Genomic DNA, 17,950 nt, shown 5'->3' with positions numbered 1-17,950 from the left:
TATTGCATTACATTATATTACATTACATTACATTACATTACCTTACATTATATTATATTATATTGCATTACATTACATTACATTACCTTACATTATATTATATTATATCATGATGAAATATAGTTTAGCAATTTTAGACAAATTTTGAGCCTTTTCGATCATGATGTATTATTTTGTTACAGAATATGGTTTATTATATGTATACGTACGTAACTGAAATAAATCATGAACACTTTGGTTTAACCCTTTGAAACGTGGATGACATCAGTTTTCTCGTTCTGTCACAAGCATTCAAACTTCCTAAACAAACTGATTTTATTTTTCATTTTTATTTCTATTTTATTTTTAATGCTTGGAGGAAAAGCTGGCAATTAGGCAAGAAATGTCCTGTTAAGTGCAAGAATTTTTAAAAGGGGAGAAAAAGAGAAGGTGGAGAGAATATTAGAAAATTATGAAAGCTCATAGCTCAAAGCTAAAGCTCCAATTATTACAATTATGTATTTAAAGGTGTGCTACAAAAAATAAGTATTCTATTTTAGAATTTGATTTTGTTGCACTTTTTCCCCAAGGTCTTTCCTTGTCATTTAAATATAAATATGGTTATTTTTGGTGAAGGGAGGCTCATGCATTTTCCTCCAGCCATTCAGGGAAACATATTTCTATGATAATTCAAGAAAAATAATAGACAACAAACTAACACCTCAGCCACCTCACTACTCTGATAGGGGGTAGTGCAGTCCCTTTAATTATTTCCAAATCTTATGTAACAGGCAATGTTACATGCATTAAAACAAAAGGGAAATATTCAAGTCAAGAACAGGTACATCAAAAGTGTACTTAAGTACTATACGTGAGCAGATGTACTCAGTTACCATCTATCTTTGCTTTTTTTTGTTTCTTTAGAATAAAACCAAAATGAATTAATTTCAACAGAATTTCTGCTGCTGCCTCCACATTAGCAAACATCGGTCACTGTTTTAGGCACCTTGATTAATTCAAATAATCCAGTATCTGCCACTAAAAGTCCTGTCAAGACATAAAAACAAAGCAAAAAAACTGCATGTAACAGTTAACGAGTAGCTCCTGAAGTGATTTTACACAAGACTTGAAACAGTTTCAATTAGATAGTGTCAATACTTTTTATTTATTTAGTACAGTCATTAACACGTTAAAATCAAGCTATGTAAGAACAGACATTTTTAATATACACGCTTTGTCAGTGGTTCGGTGGGTTCATCTCAATAACTTCGCCTTGCCATTTTCTCCTGGTCCACAGCAGTCTGTAAAGCCAGTACCGTGTCTATGGGTGACAGATAAGACAATGCAGGATAAAGCACATGTATCGACCCAGATTTATGTCCTTTATACTGTATAATGCAATTTAACCCTGGCACTTGTGACATTTGATGGCAAACAAAAGCTTTCTCCACATGCAGTAATTGCAGTAAATGCAGTTTGCCATGTTTGAAAATGTCATACAGACTGTCACTGCCAGTAACAAGGTGGTCATTTGTCATCGACATATTTTTGGTTAACTTTCAGTTTTTTTCCGCAAATGTAAAAGCTTCATCATCTGGTCTGCACAAACTTAAACAAAGTTCAAGCCTCAGTGACTATGTTTACATACACAAAATATTCTGTTTATTTTGCTCTCCCTCTTTCATTCTTTCACCCACCCTCTTGAAAAGGCCAGCGTTGCAATATTTCCATTCAGTACCCAAACTATTTAAGTATGTTGAGAAAAAAACATTAAAAAAGAGGTGTTCCTTTTTCCCACCAGAAATGTGGCCTTTGATTTTGGGCATGCATCTCTACCACAGCCTTGCAAACTGTTGGCGTCTTGGTTTGTGTAAAACATGAAAACGCACAGAGCTGACTGTAAACAAGCAAACTGCTGTAAAAACCCCCACTTAATATGCATATTCTGAATGTTCTGCATATATGTCCAAAGAATACTCTTAAAGTCTGAATAATATGCATATATGCTCCATTTTAATAGGAAAATGCTACGTTCAGAAAAAGGCCTAATTTGGAACATCTAAACAGAATATGGCATTTAACATTACCTGTTAAAATTTGGAATATTGTCATATTTGGAATAGTTGAATATTAGTGTGCATGTTAACGTAGCCTGTGAGAATAGTACAATTTGCTGTGTAATATTAAACACAAGTCCAAGAGAGTTAAATTTAATTTGGAGTATACTGTTAAACAGAGAGAAAAACAGATCATGTTGTTTGTACAAACCCAAAAATTTCTTTGCATGATCCATCAGGTCGGGAAGTCCTGCCTCGATATTGTAGGAGATTTGCCCCATTGCATTGAAGAGTTCATTTCCCCTCTGAGAAACAAAAATGATAAAGGTGTGAGGTCTTACCGATCCTTTAAAAAAAAAAAAAGAAGGCATCATTCATTTTCCTGTATGCTGAACAGATGAGCAAACTCTACCTGAAACTGCGCATAAACCTTCTCCTCCAGCTCTGCCACTTGGGATATGGCATCATATACACTGGCATCCTCAACAGATTCCTACAACACACAAAAAAAACAGCAAATTACTTGTATAGTATGATAAATGTTTTTTTATGATATGGATTGATTTTGTGCAAGCTGACCTCCTCTGTGGAGCTGTTTATGGGCTCTTGTGCCTTCGCTGCTCCGCCGGTCTTGGCGTTGCCTTTCAGCTCTTTCACTCTGCCAAAGATTTGAAAATGTTTTATCTTTTTTTTTTTTCAAAATAAAAAGTTAGTATTTTACAATTCATAAGCTAAACATGTACCTGTCAGCATAACGTAGTGTGTTCATGGTGTATTCACAGGAGGTCATGCCTGGAGACACCATTGCAATCTATGGAATAAGAGAAGGGAAAATATGTGTACATACTTTGAGCTTAAACACACACATTGATATTAACACTCAAATTAGTATGGTGTGCATCAGCATCATCCATCATATTCAGTATAACAGTATAACACACTGTATACAAAGTACACAAAGTCTGAGGTTTTTACATACCATGCAGGTCCTGGACTTTTCTCCAATGAAAGAATCCCTGAGGACTTTGGTCAAAGTGCTCATCCGGAAAGGAATGTGATCACTGTTCATCCCCAGTGAACGAATACATTCCTGCAGAACACATGAGCATGTTAGGTGTGATTTTCAATTAAAATGTCAGGGGAGTTAAGCATTTGTAGCATGTATTCAAAGTCTTCATCGCATTCTCAACCTGTGTTAGTAGAGTTACTGTATATGCATCCATGCTGAGGTTCAAAAGAGGAAACAGGTCTTCTCCACTTTCAGCCGCAGCTACTCATCGTTTTTGTGAGTGCACATCATGGATGCATGAAAAGAACTGGACACAGCTTTGGAGGCGGGGCTGCGTTCATTACAATGATGGAAGTTGCTCAGAGGTTTTACTTCCAAGGTGTAAGATAACCCAAATCTTTCACATTGTGGGACCCATAGAGCAAGCACAGATTTTGTTTCGCTAACTTAGGGTTTAGCCTTCCGCTAACTTGAATGGGTATAAAATGACTGGACTCAAGAAATGCCAGCATACCGAATGGGTCAAATAGTGGCAGGGATTATTTTGATGGGCTGTGACAGTTGAAATATATTCTTTAACAATGCAAGTCTATGAGACAGTCCCGCTACATGGTTTAGCTATAAAGTCAAACTGGCCTCAAAGTCCAGTGAGTTTTCTGGTGCACACCTCCACAGTAGCCACAGCGTACCTTGAGAGCCAGCAGGCTGCGGTTGATCTCGGCAGTCTCCACCAAAGTGCTGCGGTCGTTGCTACTGACGTCTGTGCCGCGCTCATTGCCAGCCAAATCAACCAGTGAAAATTTGCCATGCAGTGTGGTGGCGCGGTCATTGCGCCGAAGGACAATCTGAAGGATGGCATGAGAGCGGGATGAGTTTGCGTTGGCGGAGGTCTGGCCTGATGTTCTGGAAAGATGGTAGGGCAGAAGAAAAGAGGAATGAGACAAATGTCAGAGATGTACAAAAAATCAGATCTAAGTAATGAATTAAGTATGGATTTGTGACTGCAAGGCCAAAAGCTGACTTTATCATTGAATCAGAAGTTTAGAGGGAGGAGTGAAACATAAGTTTGAAGAACTAGGTACCATGAAACGGCAACATACACGCTCTTAACATGTAACTACCTGCATGCACTGCCCGTCTGGATCATCTTAATGACTTCCTCTGCTGAGGCCACATAGACCTCCTCCAGGCCCACCACCTGAACCTGCTGTCGGTCATCCTCCAGAACGCGGAGCTTGGCCTTCTTATTCAGCAGGTCATACACCTATATCAACAGGTATATTTAACTCACAGGATAACTCGAATAAGCTGATTTTTTTCCTTTTGTCTAATATTCTCCATAAATGTGTTTATAGAGGTATATTTTTCTTACTTTTCCATTGTAAATCTCAAAGAAGCTGACATAAGCAGAGAGATCCAGGTCAGTATACCTCCTGTGGTTCAGATAGGCAAAAACATCCTGGGCTGAAAGGGAAAGAATAAAATAATTATTTAAAGTGAAATTCCCATGTAACAGGCCCAGTCAGATAAAACAAGAATAAAGCAATGGAGACGCAATGGGACTCTAAGTCAATTAGATCAAATGCAAATTATGAAGATATACACAAATTGGAGAAATTCTTTAAACTGATTCCTGTTAGTTACCTGAATGTGAAAACCCAGATTAAGCATTTCCTTTTATGTGAAGTGCATGTAGAACCATTGAGTGGATGTGTGCAGTCCTACCTGCCAAAGCGTAGATTCCTTTGGCGCTGTTCTGCTGCCTTCCTGTGAAATCTCCTCCCATCGTCTGGGGAGAAAATGTGCCAAAAAAGCAAAAATAAATAAAAATCTGCAAATGGAAAACACTGCTTCAAGACAAGTCAATGCCATACAGTAAGCAGAGGCTTACGTGAGTCTTCCCACTTCCAGTCTGGCCATAGGCAAAACATGTTGCCATGCCACCTTCGAAAATGGACTGCACCAAAGGTTTGGCTGTGAACCTAAAGGGAAAAAAACAACCTTTGAACTTTTTCAAAAACTAAGAAAAAGAGGATAACTGCTTGCACACCTTGAGCTTCCAACATTTGTACCCCTGATTAACAAGGCAGACACATTACTGAACAGATACCTCTATATTAAACACTTCTACCTACACTTTCCCACAAACTGAATTATTGACAGCTCCTGGGAAAGGAGAGAAAACAATATGACAGATGACAAATCCCATTAAACTATATACCCCTTATTACACAAACCAGCAACCATATCTACCATGTTGCTAAATAAAAGGATAAATGAGGTCATTACTTGTAGACCAGGTCATTGGTGGCGGTCTCATCAAAGGAGTAGTCAAAGTGGAAGATTTGGTTGTCCAAGTACTTGGTGAGGTCCACCTTCTGTTTTGGCTCATGGACCAGCAGTGCACCATTTCCAGGTACAGACACCACATCTATCTCCTTTTTAGTAATCTCTGGAATACACAAGAATGTCAAAGTCAGCATTAAACAAAAGTTGGTATTTAATGGCCAACAGGGGTAAGTTTTTTTTTCTCAACATTGACACTTTTTAAACCATGTTTTTGTGTCTAAATGATTAATGGGAAATATGATGTTTAAATTGGTATTGAGCAAAACTGCTATAGCCTGTAGCTACAAAACAGGCTTCAATGTAAACACACAGGGCATGTGCATACGGTAAATTGCCGTCCATTAAAAGTGTCTGTTTTCACTATTGACAGGCTCTAATAATTATTCTTAGTGTCTAGTAAAAAAAGGTCCATCTCTGTAGAGATGTCTTCAAAAAGTTGTCAAAGACTAAGATCCTTTTTGTTCGAACAAGAAAAAGCCCCTAAATCACCATCACCAATTCCACCAGACTCCATTTAATAAAAAGCAATTTCAGCATGTATAGAGCCATAATTTTCACATCTTACTGGGTTAAAATTGGGGTTTCGTTCAACCAAACCAAAGTTGGTGATTGTTGGAACTGTGAAAAGATTAACCAAGACAGCTTTTATGGGTCTGTCAACTTCAAATGAAGTGTGTTTATCGATAAAATTGCTGTTAATTTAAATGGAGTCCGATAGTAATAACCCTTGGTGGTAGTGATTTTGGGCTGTTTCTGATTGGATTTCAAAATTTTTGTTCCCATTAGTCGATTACACACAAAGACAATGGACAATAGGGCCCAGGTTGAAAAATACAGAACACACGCTTTAGCTACTCTTTTATATTTACATTATACTGTATACAGGATATTAGAAAACGCTCCCAATATACCTTGTTTGTTAAGGGGCCGCTTGCGAACACACACACAAATCCTGTGAGGTTCAATCTGTAAAAACACAACCAGTTCTATAAGTACGGGCTATAACGGCACACCTGCAAACAGCTTCATAAAAGGCACATTGGTTTAAAGTCCAAACTTGCATGGTCAGCTGTGGATATGGGGGTTATTTCCAGCGTTTCTCTGAAGTCTTGGATCATCTCGTAAAACTTCTGGTTTGGTCGAGCAGCCTCTCCAAACTTAAAGGAAACAAAGGGAATGAAAATGTGAGCTGGAACTTCTCGTGTCTCAAATTTCCTACCGAGTCATACTTGTAAAATTAAAAATAAAATAAATAGCAGAATGGGAAAAACAAATCTCACCTTTCCCCTCTTGGTCTGCCTCTCAGAGGGCTTTACAACACAAGACAGCCTTTTGTTACCTTTGTTTATCTCTTGGGGAGCCACAGATTTTCTTCTGCCTGAAGTGCACAGAGATAATATACTTGTTTATTCTTTCTGTCTTTGTGTGTCAGATCAAAATAAACATCTAATGACCTCACAACTCTTGTCATCACTGCATTATCCAACAAATCTAATCACAGAACAGGTATGCGCCTCATATCATGCACCATCAGTTCATACTTCTCATACAACATGGGGTTGACAAGACCTGTATGTGCCTAATCTCCACATCTTTTTGTCTGAAACAAAAAAAATCTTTTGCAGACGAAGGGAGCACGTATGACACTAATGTGTGGAGCTTTACCTCTGTGTGTACTGTATATGTCAGAGGTTTTAAGTAGTCAGCATCATAACATATTAAATTTGATACTGACCTTTGACTGCAGGCGGAGGAGGCATTCTCTCAGGTTCATCATTTTCCTTTTTTGCCTCACGCACAAAAGCAAGTGACTGTGCTGGTTTGGCCTCATTCTTTCTACGCTGCTCCTGATTTGGAAGCGCTAAATAAGGCAAAAGATTGTACATGAGTCTATAAAGACGACAAATAATTTGAAATGACTGAACAAAGAAAGCACTAAAACATTAAGCTGTTCATGGAAAATACCTTAAAATCTACTCTATTACATGCAACATGTTCCATATCTTGTGACACTACCTCCAATGTGTCATGTGACTATTCAAAATGTGCAAGATATATTGTATGGGTAGGTCTTATAATTACCACCTACTGACAACAACATCCAAATGCTAAATGAAACATATGTGGCATCAGTTTATTTCAAGTTTTCATGACAGTGTTGTAGTTTGTGAATTTCTTTTTTAATTATGTTTTCAGAAGATCTCTACCAACCAGAGTTTGTCAGGACTGATGAAGAGGTGTGATCAGGATGGACCGTCTCTCGGTTCGCCTGCGAAGACTCACAGGGGGGAACAGGTGCTGGTACGGGGGCCGGGGCCTGGAACATACACGTCTGCCTGGTCTGAGACCGATTGGCAACTGAAAGTAAGACAAATCAAAGTTAAACAGCTGCAGTGTGACTGTAAGTATCTTACAGTAAGCAGTCTTTAGGTAAGTATTATTAGCATGTTTTTTTCTGTGGTTAAATATAATCCAAATCATGTTGCAATGGAACTGTACAATCAAAGTAACCGCAGCAACATACTTGCTATTAGATAAAAAAAACAGGGTGTCGACAGATATCGGACGCTAAATTTAATGCTTTTAAGACCTTTGTCAAGATCATTTTTGACCAAATTTAAAACTGATTTTTGGACAAATCTCAGGTTAGCGAAGGAATGACCCGCCCCACTCTCCCTATGACTGGCAAATACTTGTCTTCGTTGGTTGAATTGGTTAGATTTAAGCAAGAGGGGCGGGACAGGTGAGGGTTAGGTTAGGAACGTCAGAGGCAGAGTAAGGCGGGCCATTTCCTCGCTAACCTGGGAAACGCAAGTTTGTGTTCCCTGATAAGGTTGGTTGTATGTAGGAATATGATTAAAGTGAGTTAGGTTCTTCTACATTTTACCGCCAGGTAAGTGCAAGTATAAAGTAATATTAATAATGTATTAGTTTCAGTGGTAGTTTGTACCATCAGAAATGTGGAATTTCAGGCAGAGGAGCTCAACTTATTTTGACAAAAATAAATTAAAAGGTGGATATATGAATTCTAATCAAATGTTTGCAGCAATCGAGACCTCACAAACTCAAAATCAAGACTGACCTTTAAGACTTGATATTTATAACAATTTAATTTTAGACATTTTAAGACTTTAAGGACCTGCTGACACCCCGGAAATAAGGTCCATCAGACACCCAGAGTGACAAAGGAGAGATTAACACAGGTGCAGAAAAGTGTAAACTTAGCGTGGAAGCCAGGTGATTAAATATTCAGTTATAGTTACAAATGAAAATATGATTGCCTTAAGATGAATAGTGTTACTTTCAGTCAATTCTAAAGGGAGAAAAACAAGTGCAATGTATCATCACAGACCACTCTATCCCAAATGAATAAACACGTTGGTATAAATGCTACACCTTTGTTATCTGTCAAGATACTGAGCACTCTTTTTTTCCCCCTCTATATCAATAGTCCAGATTTTGGCCAGTTAAGTGGACAAAAACAGACAGCACTGTATGCTCAAAATCACCAGGTGCCAAACGTTCTCAATTTGCATCCCTGCACCACTAATCATTAAACTTTGGCAGATGATTCTTTGTGGATAATCAGTGGTCAAGTCTGAGCAAAGTGCAGCTCTCCAATGATTATGAATTTCTTTTTGCATTCACACCTTGATCCCAATAACAAAGGAGTGATTAGAACATTTGACTCATTAGCTTTAGAGAGAGGAACATGCATGCCATGCCGACCTGACTCTTCAGCTTTGTTGACTGCTGGAGCAGACGCTTTTGGAGGAAAACAAGTTGTTAGGAGCCAAACAACTGGATATCAACAGCAATCTAAAACGAATATATTTACATACAGGAGACAGGGGCGGGAATCCTGGATGAGCGTAGTCGACCCTCATATTTCTACAGTCAAAAGAGATCATCAGTTATTCAGATGCCTAACAATGATGACACCTTAAAACTTTGACATTTTTGTTATTTACTAAGTGTAGTATTATTTTGTAATAACTGAGGTTAAACGTTTGAACGTGTAAATGTGACAGTTCTTTGTAATGTGGTCTAGTCTGTTGACGCTGATAACAAGTTGCTCTAGTTATGAGTAAAGGTAAAGTACCTTGTCTGGAGCAGGAGTGGGTGGGTCTGCAGCCTGATTGGTGGCAGCTTTTATATGGTCCAAAAGCTCTGGATTGAGTACACATAACTCACTCACTTCAACCTAAAATCACAAACAAACACACTTTAAATCAGATTAGATGTCAGCACAAAATGCTTCACAAGAGAGATATGGCTGTTTCATGTGGTGGAAATGACTGAATTTGTGGAGAGTGAAGGGATAAATCACAATACAAAAGCAGCTGTCTTTCGTATAGTGATAAAAAAACTGATAAAAAAAGAATAAAAGAAGGGTTCAACAGAGTCAAATCTACTTCCGCTGAAAGGGCAGAACACAAACACCAAGAGGTGCAAGCTTTCTGGCAAAGAAGATCTCATTCAGTCACATATTTATAATTGACCAACAGTGCTAGAAGAATAAGGTAAAATAAGATATACTGAAACAAACAACACTCGCCTCCTTTTCCCTGCAACAGCAAGTTTCTAACTCACAAATGAAACTTCCAAGGACAGTTAGTAAGAGTTCACTTCAGGTAATTCAAAGATCAATATAATAATACTAATGAATATAATGTAAATATAAGGTGGTTAAAGTAAATATATACAGTAAAAGAATAATTTTGTCACTATATTTCACATCAACAGGTCCAACACCGGCTGAATACATACTGGTCTCCACATAGACACTTGGCTCCTGTGTTAAAAATAGGTGTATCTTCACTGCATTGAATTATTATAAACTACTGTATAATGATTGACTTTAGTGTTTTTGACTGTGTAGTACTGCATCTGCTTTAATTCTTACACACTACTAGTGATTTTTGAAGCACTTCCTCTGAATCTATTAACAGAGCCTGAGCAATCAGAGAACAACTGTTACACATGTATTAGTGTAAAAGGTTGACGTCTTTTACTTTTACTGTAAAATCCTGGTTATGGAAAGTTATGTTAAACAATAAAAAACACATTCTAGTAGTACGTGTATTGTTATAACCTTATATTACAGTGTCATTGACGTTATTTAGACTGCCCCTGAGTGGTGCACATTATGACTAATGTAACAAATGCCTTTTCTGTGTTTACTGACCTCTTTTCCTCGGCAGATATTTCTCTCAACCCACTCAACCATAACCGTGGACTTTACGGTATCCACAGATTTCACCGTTGCCAGATGAACTCGACCTGATTTACACAAAAAGCAAGTCAACGTCCTGCTTTTTAACGACGTACGGCGTTATTATTTGGAGGATAAAAGTTACAAAAGAAAACAGAAACTCACCGTCACTGCGACTGATTTTTACAGAGAGCCCAACAAGAAGTCTGGACATGCTGGCCTCCATTTCGGCTCCTTTTCTGTAACGAAGAAATTAAAATTTGGGTAACGATAGCTTCTTAGAAACAAGCTAGCTATGCTCGCGTTATGTAGCGAATATGTTGCGGTCGCGATAAACTATACCCAATTTTCGTCGACAAATTAGCTAATACATAATCTAACTGTAGTAATAGTAATATTTTTAGAAGTTGTTTATCTTTTCTCACTAACTAACGTCAAACAAACTCACCTACGTGCAAAATCAAACGCCGCCAAAGTTTCAAATTGAAACGGATGTTATTTCCGGGTATTTAAACGATCTGATTGGTCCTAATTTACGTGTTCTTCTTCTGTGTCTTTTTTTTGTAGGTAAAGGCTAAGTAGGTGTTATACCGCCACTACCTGGACTAGTAAGGAATTACTTCTACAATGAAAACCAACTGTAGATTGAAAATTGCAAACTGCATGCTTTGCAATTTTAACCTTTATTGCAAACTAGGTACACAATGGGTTTATGTGAAGGCCTATCAGAAATCATTTTGAGAACATTGTTATTCATTTTGAGAAATTATACTTTTGCATCAAACAAATAGCTACATTTCAGAGAGAAGCATTATGTGTACTTTATTGTCCTATTTTGATTTTTTGTCACCATTTTGTAGAAAGTGGTTATATAGGGAAAAAAGACACGAGGAGCACATAAATGTTTTGATGCTCTGTTAAAGGGGCAAACCACTTAAATTATTAATTGTTGTCTAGGAAAGTTTAATCAAAATTGGAACAGGAGCTACCTTAACCCCCTGAAAATCGAGTAAATTTGAATGATTTCTTGCAGTTACTTTGGGAAGAAGGCAATTAGCAACTAAAGGAGAAATGAGTGAACATAGCAAGAAATAAGTATAAGGAACAAGAAAATTAAATGAAAATTAGCACAAAAATAAAAAATAAAAATCAACCAACCAACCAAACAAACAGGGAAATTGCCCAATACAAAGTGCTTTAAAATGTTTAATAAATCTGTAACATCATTTTGAATATGTAATTGTAATAATTCTAAAGTTTTTCCCAGCTGTTCATGTTTTTTTATTGTTTACAGAATTTTTTTCCCTAGCTTTAAAAAATAATAATAATTAAGTCTACAAATTTATTGCAATGTGTGGAACATTACTTAACAAATTGCTCATTGCCCCCCCCCCCCAAAAAGCAGCACAAGAAAAGTGATGTTGATCCAGGTTTCAAAGGGTTAAAGCCAGAAACCAAAAAGGCATATCTCAAACTTGTGATGTCAGAGGGTAGCCTATAAATTCTGGAGCTGCTCCAATGAACGGGAAATTGATTTTGTCGACCCACAGCATGTTGTTTTTTTTCTGTTTTATACCAGAATGAGCTTTATTTTTTTATTGTTTTCAGTCCTGAAACAGAAACTGTATCCCTATAGATTACTAAAAGTATTCCCCTATGGAGCAGCTTGAGACTTTCACAATTTTGAGTTTCAGCACTCTAGGTTTTTTTTAATTTGGGTGAGAGTTGTTCATTCTTACTAATATTTTTGGGCTGTCTTGGAGCACAGGAATAACATGTAGCCTATGAGTTTTTGAAAATGGTTGCAGTTGCCCCTCAATTAAGCTTATCTTCAGTTGATTATAGGCTACACTAAAGAAAACTGTATAAATTGAATTTAAAAACATCTTCACTATGCAGAACTGCATAGTCAGCACAGTTTTTTAATTATCCTACAGCTATAACATTGTGCAATCAACATTAAAGTCAGAATAAAATATTAACACTAAAAATGTATCTCTGGACGCTTTAATATTCCTAATTGTAGTTCACTGAGGGCTACGGAAGACCTAAGCAGCCAAACATCCCCACATTTTTTTTCCTCCGTTTTCGCGAGATAAGGGGACAATTTTCCTGAGAAATTGACTAATTGAGTGAGAGGAGCAGACTGATACACATCATCCCATGGTTTGCAGCCATAAAGTTAGCTCGACAGACAGCTGTTGTAACGTTAACATTAGTATCGTAAAATTCCTTGGTTTAAAAAAATATTTTGGAATAGAAAGCATAAAAGCACAAAACAAACGGTTTAATTACATTAGTGTCCAGGGCATCCATGAGTCAGAATGGCATAGCATGTCACGTGTGATGGAAATCTCAGGCCTGTCACATTTAATTTGTTATCTTTAGATCTCAAATTAATTATGTCGTTATCTTGGAAAAACACAGTTTCGTTATCTTGAGATCTCAAGAAAATTATCCCGTTATCTTGGGAAAACAGAGGGGGGAAAAAATGTATGAATGTATGGCCGTTAGGTCTTCTATACAAGGCAATGTTGCTTGTGATCGAGATCCTTTCATAACAAAATTCACAGGACTGCTGAGAATCCATGACTTGATACTGCCAATACTGCTTCCTGATCAGGAAACACTTGCGCCCAAATTCTGCTAAACGCTGATCTATTTAGCCTACTGCATTTCATCCATGTGACCACAGGAATCCAGTGTTTGTCCACATGCTCCCTCTCTTCCCACACCCATTGCAAACCAGGCACAACAGCTCAGTCCCCCATGACATCAACAATCAGGGACAGCTGGAGAATGACCCATAATGCAGTTCAGATTTGCCTTCAGCGTGGGAGGCTTCCCATTTTTCCTCTTTTCTTTTTGCCCCCCAGCCTCCGTGCCCACACCCTCTCAGCCTCCAAACCTCCTAACTATACACAAGCTGGACTTATGTATACACATTCCCCGCAAGCGAACGCTGACACATGACAAATCAAAGGTCTAATAAACAGCTTGTGCTGAACAATTTTCCCCCCACCACCAAAGGATGAAAAATAAACAAATCCCTGTCGGTTTGGCCGGGCCAGGCCATTTGGTCTGTCTGTCGATGACTGGGTGGCCCAGGGCTGCTCGGTGTGAGGCCTGGGATGGAGCCACAACTGTTTCCTGTGAGCAGCCCAACCCCCAGAACCTCTCCACAACTGGCTTAGTGGGTGGTATTCTCCTCCTCCTCCTTTTCCTCACATGCCCAAAACTCCTACACCCTCCTCTCCTCAAAACCTCCTCTCTCCCCTCCATTACTCTCTGGTGCTCCTCCCCTCTTTTCCTCCCCTCCAGTCAGTCAGTCCATCCATTCTCACAGCTTCAGTCTTCAGCTAAGCACTTCCTCTGTGGCCTTGAGAAGCTCGAAAAGGCTTAACAAGTTTTTAAACTTGTGTGTCTGTGTGTTTACTTGGACCTGTCTGCGTGTTTCTGTACACGTCAGCTCTATGATGACTATAATTGTGACGACGTTTAAAGTAATGCCATATGGGTGCTTGAACTTATTTATCATTTACCTCAAGTTGTTCGATATTGTTATGAAGGAGTGATTTTTTTTATCGTATCCACAGACAACTTTTAACTAGACAACTAGTGTTATCAGCATAACTTAATTCTTTCAAAACTGATTAGTTTGATTTCTTTCTAAAATGTGGAAAAAGTCAATGACGAACTTGGCAAAAAAATGACCCACATATTGCTAGAAATCAGTAAAAGGTGACACAAAATTACCTAAAAATGAGTTTAAAAAGGAGGGGAGGGGAGGATTATTAGAAAATGATCCAAAAATAGGGAAAACATCTAGGAAACTATGTTTATAAAGATTTAAATAATAACCTACAGAGAAGGCGATTAAACAGCTGAGGTGCTCATTTTTGTCCTGTTAAAATGCCCATTGCCTTCTCCACCAAGTTAATTTTTGAAAGAAATAAAGCTAATTTGCTCAGGTTTTTAATACATACTTTCTCTTTTATATCCCTCTTTGACATGATATTCTATTAAATCTGAGTAAAACTTTCTGTTTTAAATTATAGCCTACAGAGAAGGCGATTAAACAGCTGAGGATGTGTATCCTTAAATTTTGTGATGACACTTTGAACTTCTATGGTATTTGGATTCATGTAATTACTCATGATATCTATATTGGGTTCAAGTTAGTCAAAGAGTGTTAAAGTGTTTCCATGTGTTTGTGTGTCTCTGGTAAGTCTACAGCAGATCAGAGTTTTCTGGTGGTCTTTATCTTATCACAGCTTCTTACCCAAAGACCGGGTCTTAAGGGACACGCACTGTGAGGTGGCAGACATTGTGCTGATGATGAATTTTTCGGTAATTCTCCTCAGCTGTATGAGACAATGTGCACTGTATAAATTTGCGCTCCAGCTGTGTTTAGATGTCACAGCATTCAACAACAGCTGTAGCTTTTACTTTTGTTGGTTTTGTTTGTGCTCATTGGGTATTGAGTTCTGAGTCTTCACTCAGCCAGTCACAAATTCAAAAAAGTCATGAAATGGTATAAAAATATTTTGCTGAGCCATTTTGTTGTACAAACTCTGTTACACAACAATTCAGCGGATATAATTTCTTCCTAAAGCAATATTTCACCCACAAAATGATAATTTGTATATGATCATCACCACCGTGAACGAAGAATCAAAAAACTAAGAACATTTCTAATGAACTGAAGTTGCAGGGTTCACATTTAACAATGGCAAAACTATATCAAGACATCTGTTTACAAACTCTCACATAGCAATGCAGTACAACCCAAGTGTGGTTTCTCCAGTGGCTTTGAGCTTCGCTTCACTGCACATGTATTTTCACTGAAAACCCCAGATTTGTAAAAAACACAATAATTTTACCTTGTTGATCATGGAAGCTGACTCAAATTGACCTAATCTGTTTATTTAATTTGTGTTACTGTATGACTTTGGTTGTTTTAAAGGATTGGTTGGGATTCACAAAAGTCAAACAATAACACAAACAAACTACCAATCGATGCAGCGGCAGACCAGCACCTCCCAAGTTTTGCAAGGTAAAATTACAGTTTTTGTCAATGGAGCTGGCTATAAAGAGAGCATAGACAGGTTTCACCTTTAGTTCAGTTTTAAATACTACTTTCTTTTTTTTGTTTAATAAATGTATTACGTTAATTGTGGCAAATACTGAGTGTACGACAGGATCAATGAGACTTGTATTATACTCCACAAGTTGTGTGAGAGTTTGTAAAGACATGTTTTGATATAGTTTTGCTGTTGTTAAACGCGGCCTGCTACGACTTCAATTCTTAAAAAATTTCTCTGTTTTCAGCTTCTTCGTTCATTGTGGAGGTATGCGAGAAAATAAAAAAATTTCCTCACAGGTTCAACATAACAAGAAGTGAGTAACCGATATACAAATGCTCATTTTATGGGTGAAGTATTCCTTTAAACAGTAGACTCCCCAGTCACTACACCACCATGCTGAGTGAAAATTTCAGTCATGGAAAAGCAGCAGCACCATTTTGAGGTGCTTGTCTCTCAGTCAGGAGGGTCGGTAGTTGTGGTGGTTGATTTGAGGAAGGAGGGGTCTTGTATCTGTTGGCCCTGAGTCTGTTTAACTGCTCCCCTTTTTCCATCTGTCCAAAAGCATATTTTCTCAGTGTATAGAAAATTGGCAGAGGCCATGGCTCTGTTCCCCTATACAGACTAAATAAACACACATGCATACAGTACGTGAGCTGAGCAGACTTACAAACCACCCAGGAAGGTTGACAGATGCCGAGAGGAGCAGTGAGAGGAACAAAGAAAGAAAAAAAAGTAAAGATCGAAGAGGTTTATTGAACCATAGGTTCTTCTGCTTTACTGTCACTTTCTATTTGTTTCAATTGGAGTGGTACTAATTTTCTTTTTTTAAAACACAGTATTCAATATCCATATGTAATGTCTTTAGGATGTATTCAGTATTTAAGGATTCAAAAAGGGGTTGGGTCTGTGCTTGCATTTGTCATTTTGGCTCATGGAACAACTCTTAATGACAGCTACAACTCACAGTGATGCTGGAATACAGACCAATGGGATGGTACGGAAAGACTGAGGTACAGGAAAAAACATGGCTTGTTAAAGGGACAGTTCCAGCCAAAATCTAAAATACATATTTTCTCCTCTTACCTGTATTGCTGTTTATTAGTGTAGAAAATCTCTGCCTTCTCTCCAACACAAAGGAACTAGATGGCACTTGGCTTGTGGTGCTCAAACTGCCAAAAAAAACAAACAAACAAAAAAAAAACACATTTGAAAAACTCAACAGCAATGTTTCTTTCCAGAAATCATGACCCAGTCACTCAAGTAATCCATAGACCTTATTGTGAACAGTTTCATGTAGGAACTATATTATTTTTATGCAACTACACCCACCAACCACCTAAGCTAAGTTGTGTCACCTGGTTACATTATATTGGAGAGACATCTCTACACCCAATATATGCAACACTCGGCAAATCACACCAAAACAATCTAGAGTGATAAATAACACAGCAGCTAAGAGGAAAAATATGTCTTTTTGATTTTTGGGTGAACTGTCCCTTTAAGCTTGAAAAGGTGTAGCTTATATTTGCAGTAATTTGATAATGTAATTTCTGTGAAGTTTACTTACCACCAAACAGTTTGCATCTTATCTAAAAGGAAAACATTTCTGCAATATTAAGATATCTATGTTGCATTATACAACATGGCCAGCAGAGAGCGATATAGCTACAAACAGAAAGAACATACAGGCAGTTACAGCAAACCAGAACTTGGAAATAAAAGCACATACTGAGCCAATATAAGAATATAGCTTTTCTAAACGTACTTTTCTATAGTGTCAGCCAATTGATGGTCTGGAGTGATTTATAGTGTCATAACTGAACTTAGTGTGCGTCCAGCCCACATAGCTACAGCAAGGATTTAAAACTTCTCCAGCCAAGCAGCCAAACTGAGCAAATACTGAGTGAGTCTGGAACATTCACTCATTAAAGCATATTAGTATTCTTGGCATGTGGGGATCCACTGAAACATGCCAGTGACCCGTTTTGGTTCCCGGCCCATCATTTAAGAAAAGCTGCCATATAGACTAAGCTTACTCTTCAAACACATCATTTCAAGGAGTGAAATAGTTCAGTAAGCTTTGCCACACAGAGACGGCCCCAGTTTGCCCAGCTGGCAAACTTATATTTGTTTTTTTCAACTATAATTTTGTTTATTTATTTGGCCTCTGCAGTAAAGAGTGGTCTGAGGAGTGCACACAGCTGCAGTTACACTACGGGAAAAGGCTTGTCCACAGGTTGATTCCTTCTGCAGT

General features: G+C 37.9%; 1 protein-coding gene across 4 annotated transcripts; it reads right to left on the bottom strand.

The window, feature by feature from the left end:
- Positions 1–1,114: 1,114 nt before the first annotated feature.
- On the bottom strand, positions 1,115–16,807 carry kif2c (kinesin family member 2C). 4 transcript variants are annotated; one of them, XM_042497709.1, is made up of 23 exons: positions 16,780–16,807; positions 10,775–10,848; positions 10,583–10,677; positions 9,497–9,598; positions 9,237–9,285; positions 9,124–9,159; positions 7,606–7,752; positions 7,130–7,255; positions 6,675–6,772; positions 6,456–6,551; positions 6,306–6,360; positions 5,335–5,497; positions 4,937–5,027; positions 4,771–4,834; positions 4,418–4,509; positions 4,167–4,309; positions 3,735–3,948; positions 3,016–3,126; positions 2,780–2,847; positions 2,616–2,694; positions 2,449–2,529; positions 2,248–2,341; positions 1,115–1,300 (listed from the first exon to the last, which is right to left on the bottom strand). In XM_042497709.1, the coding sequence occupies exons 2-23, from the start codon at positions 10,833–10,835 to the stop codon at positions 1,239–1,241; spliced, it is 2,127 nt and encodes a 708-aa protein (XP_042353643.1). In that variant the 5' UTR covers positions 10,836–10,848; positions 16,780–16,807; the 3' UTR covers positions 1,115–1,238. The 4 variants fall into 4 exon arrangements, with proteins under 4 accessions (XP_042353643.1, XP_042353641.1, XP_042353642.1 ...); XM_042497707.1 differs by lacking the exon at positions 16,780–16,807 and adding an exon at positions 11,058–11,087; XM_042497708.1 differs by lacking the exon at positions 16,780–16,807 and adding an exon at positions 11,062–11,080.
- Positions 16,808–17,950: the final 1,143 nt, after the last annotated feature.

Source organism: Plectropomus leopardus, chromosome 12 (genome assembly GCF_008729295.1).
Source record: "Plectropomus leopardus isolate mb chromosome 12, YSFRI_Pleo_2.0, whole genome shotgun sequence".
Lineage (NCBI taxonomy): Eukaryota > Metazoa > Chordata > Actinopteri > Perciformes > Serranidae > Plectropomus > Plectropomus leopardus.
This window is presented reverse-complemented; position numbering and strand designations above follow the sequence as displayed.

Bases quoted from the DNA above. Each gene is read 5' to 3' on its own strand.
- kif2c (XM_042497709.1), bottom strand. From the start codon at position 10,835: ATGGAGGCCAGCATGTCCAGACTTCTTGTTGGGCTCTCTGTAAAAATC. The intron at 10,678-10,774 runs GTGAGTTTCTGT...TGTGTAAATCAG, and splicing joins AAAAATCAGTCGCAGTGACG to GTCGAGTTCATCTGGCAACG. The intron at 6,552-6,674 runs GTGAGATTTGTT...GTTTCCTTTAAG, and splicing joins GGCAGACCAAGAGGGGAAAG to TTTGGAGAGGCTGCTCGACC.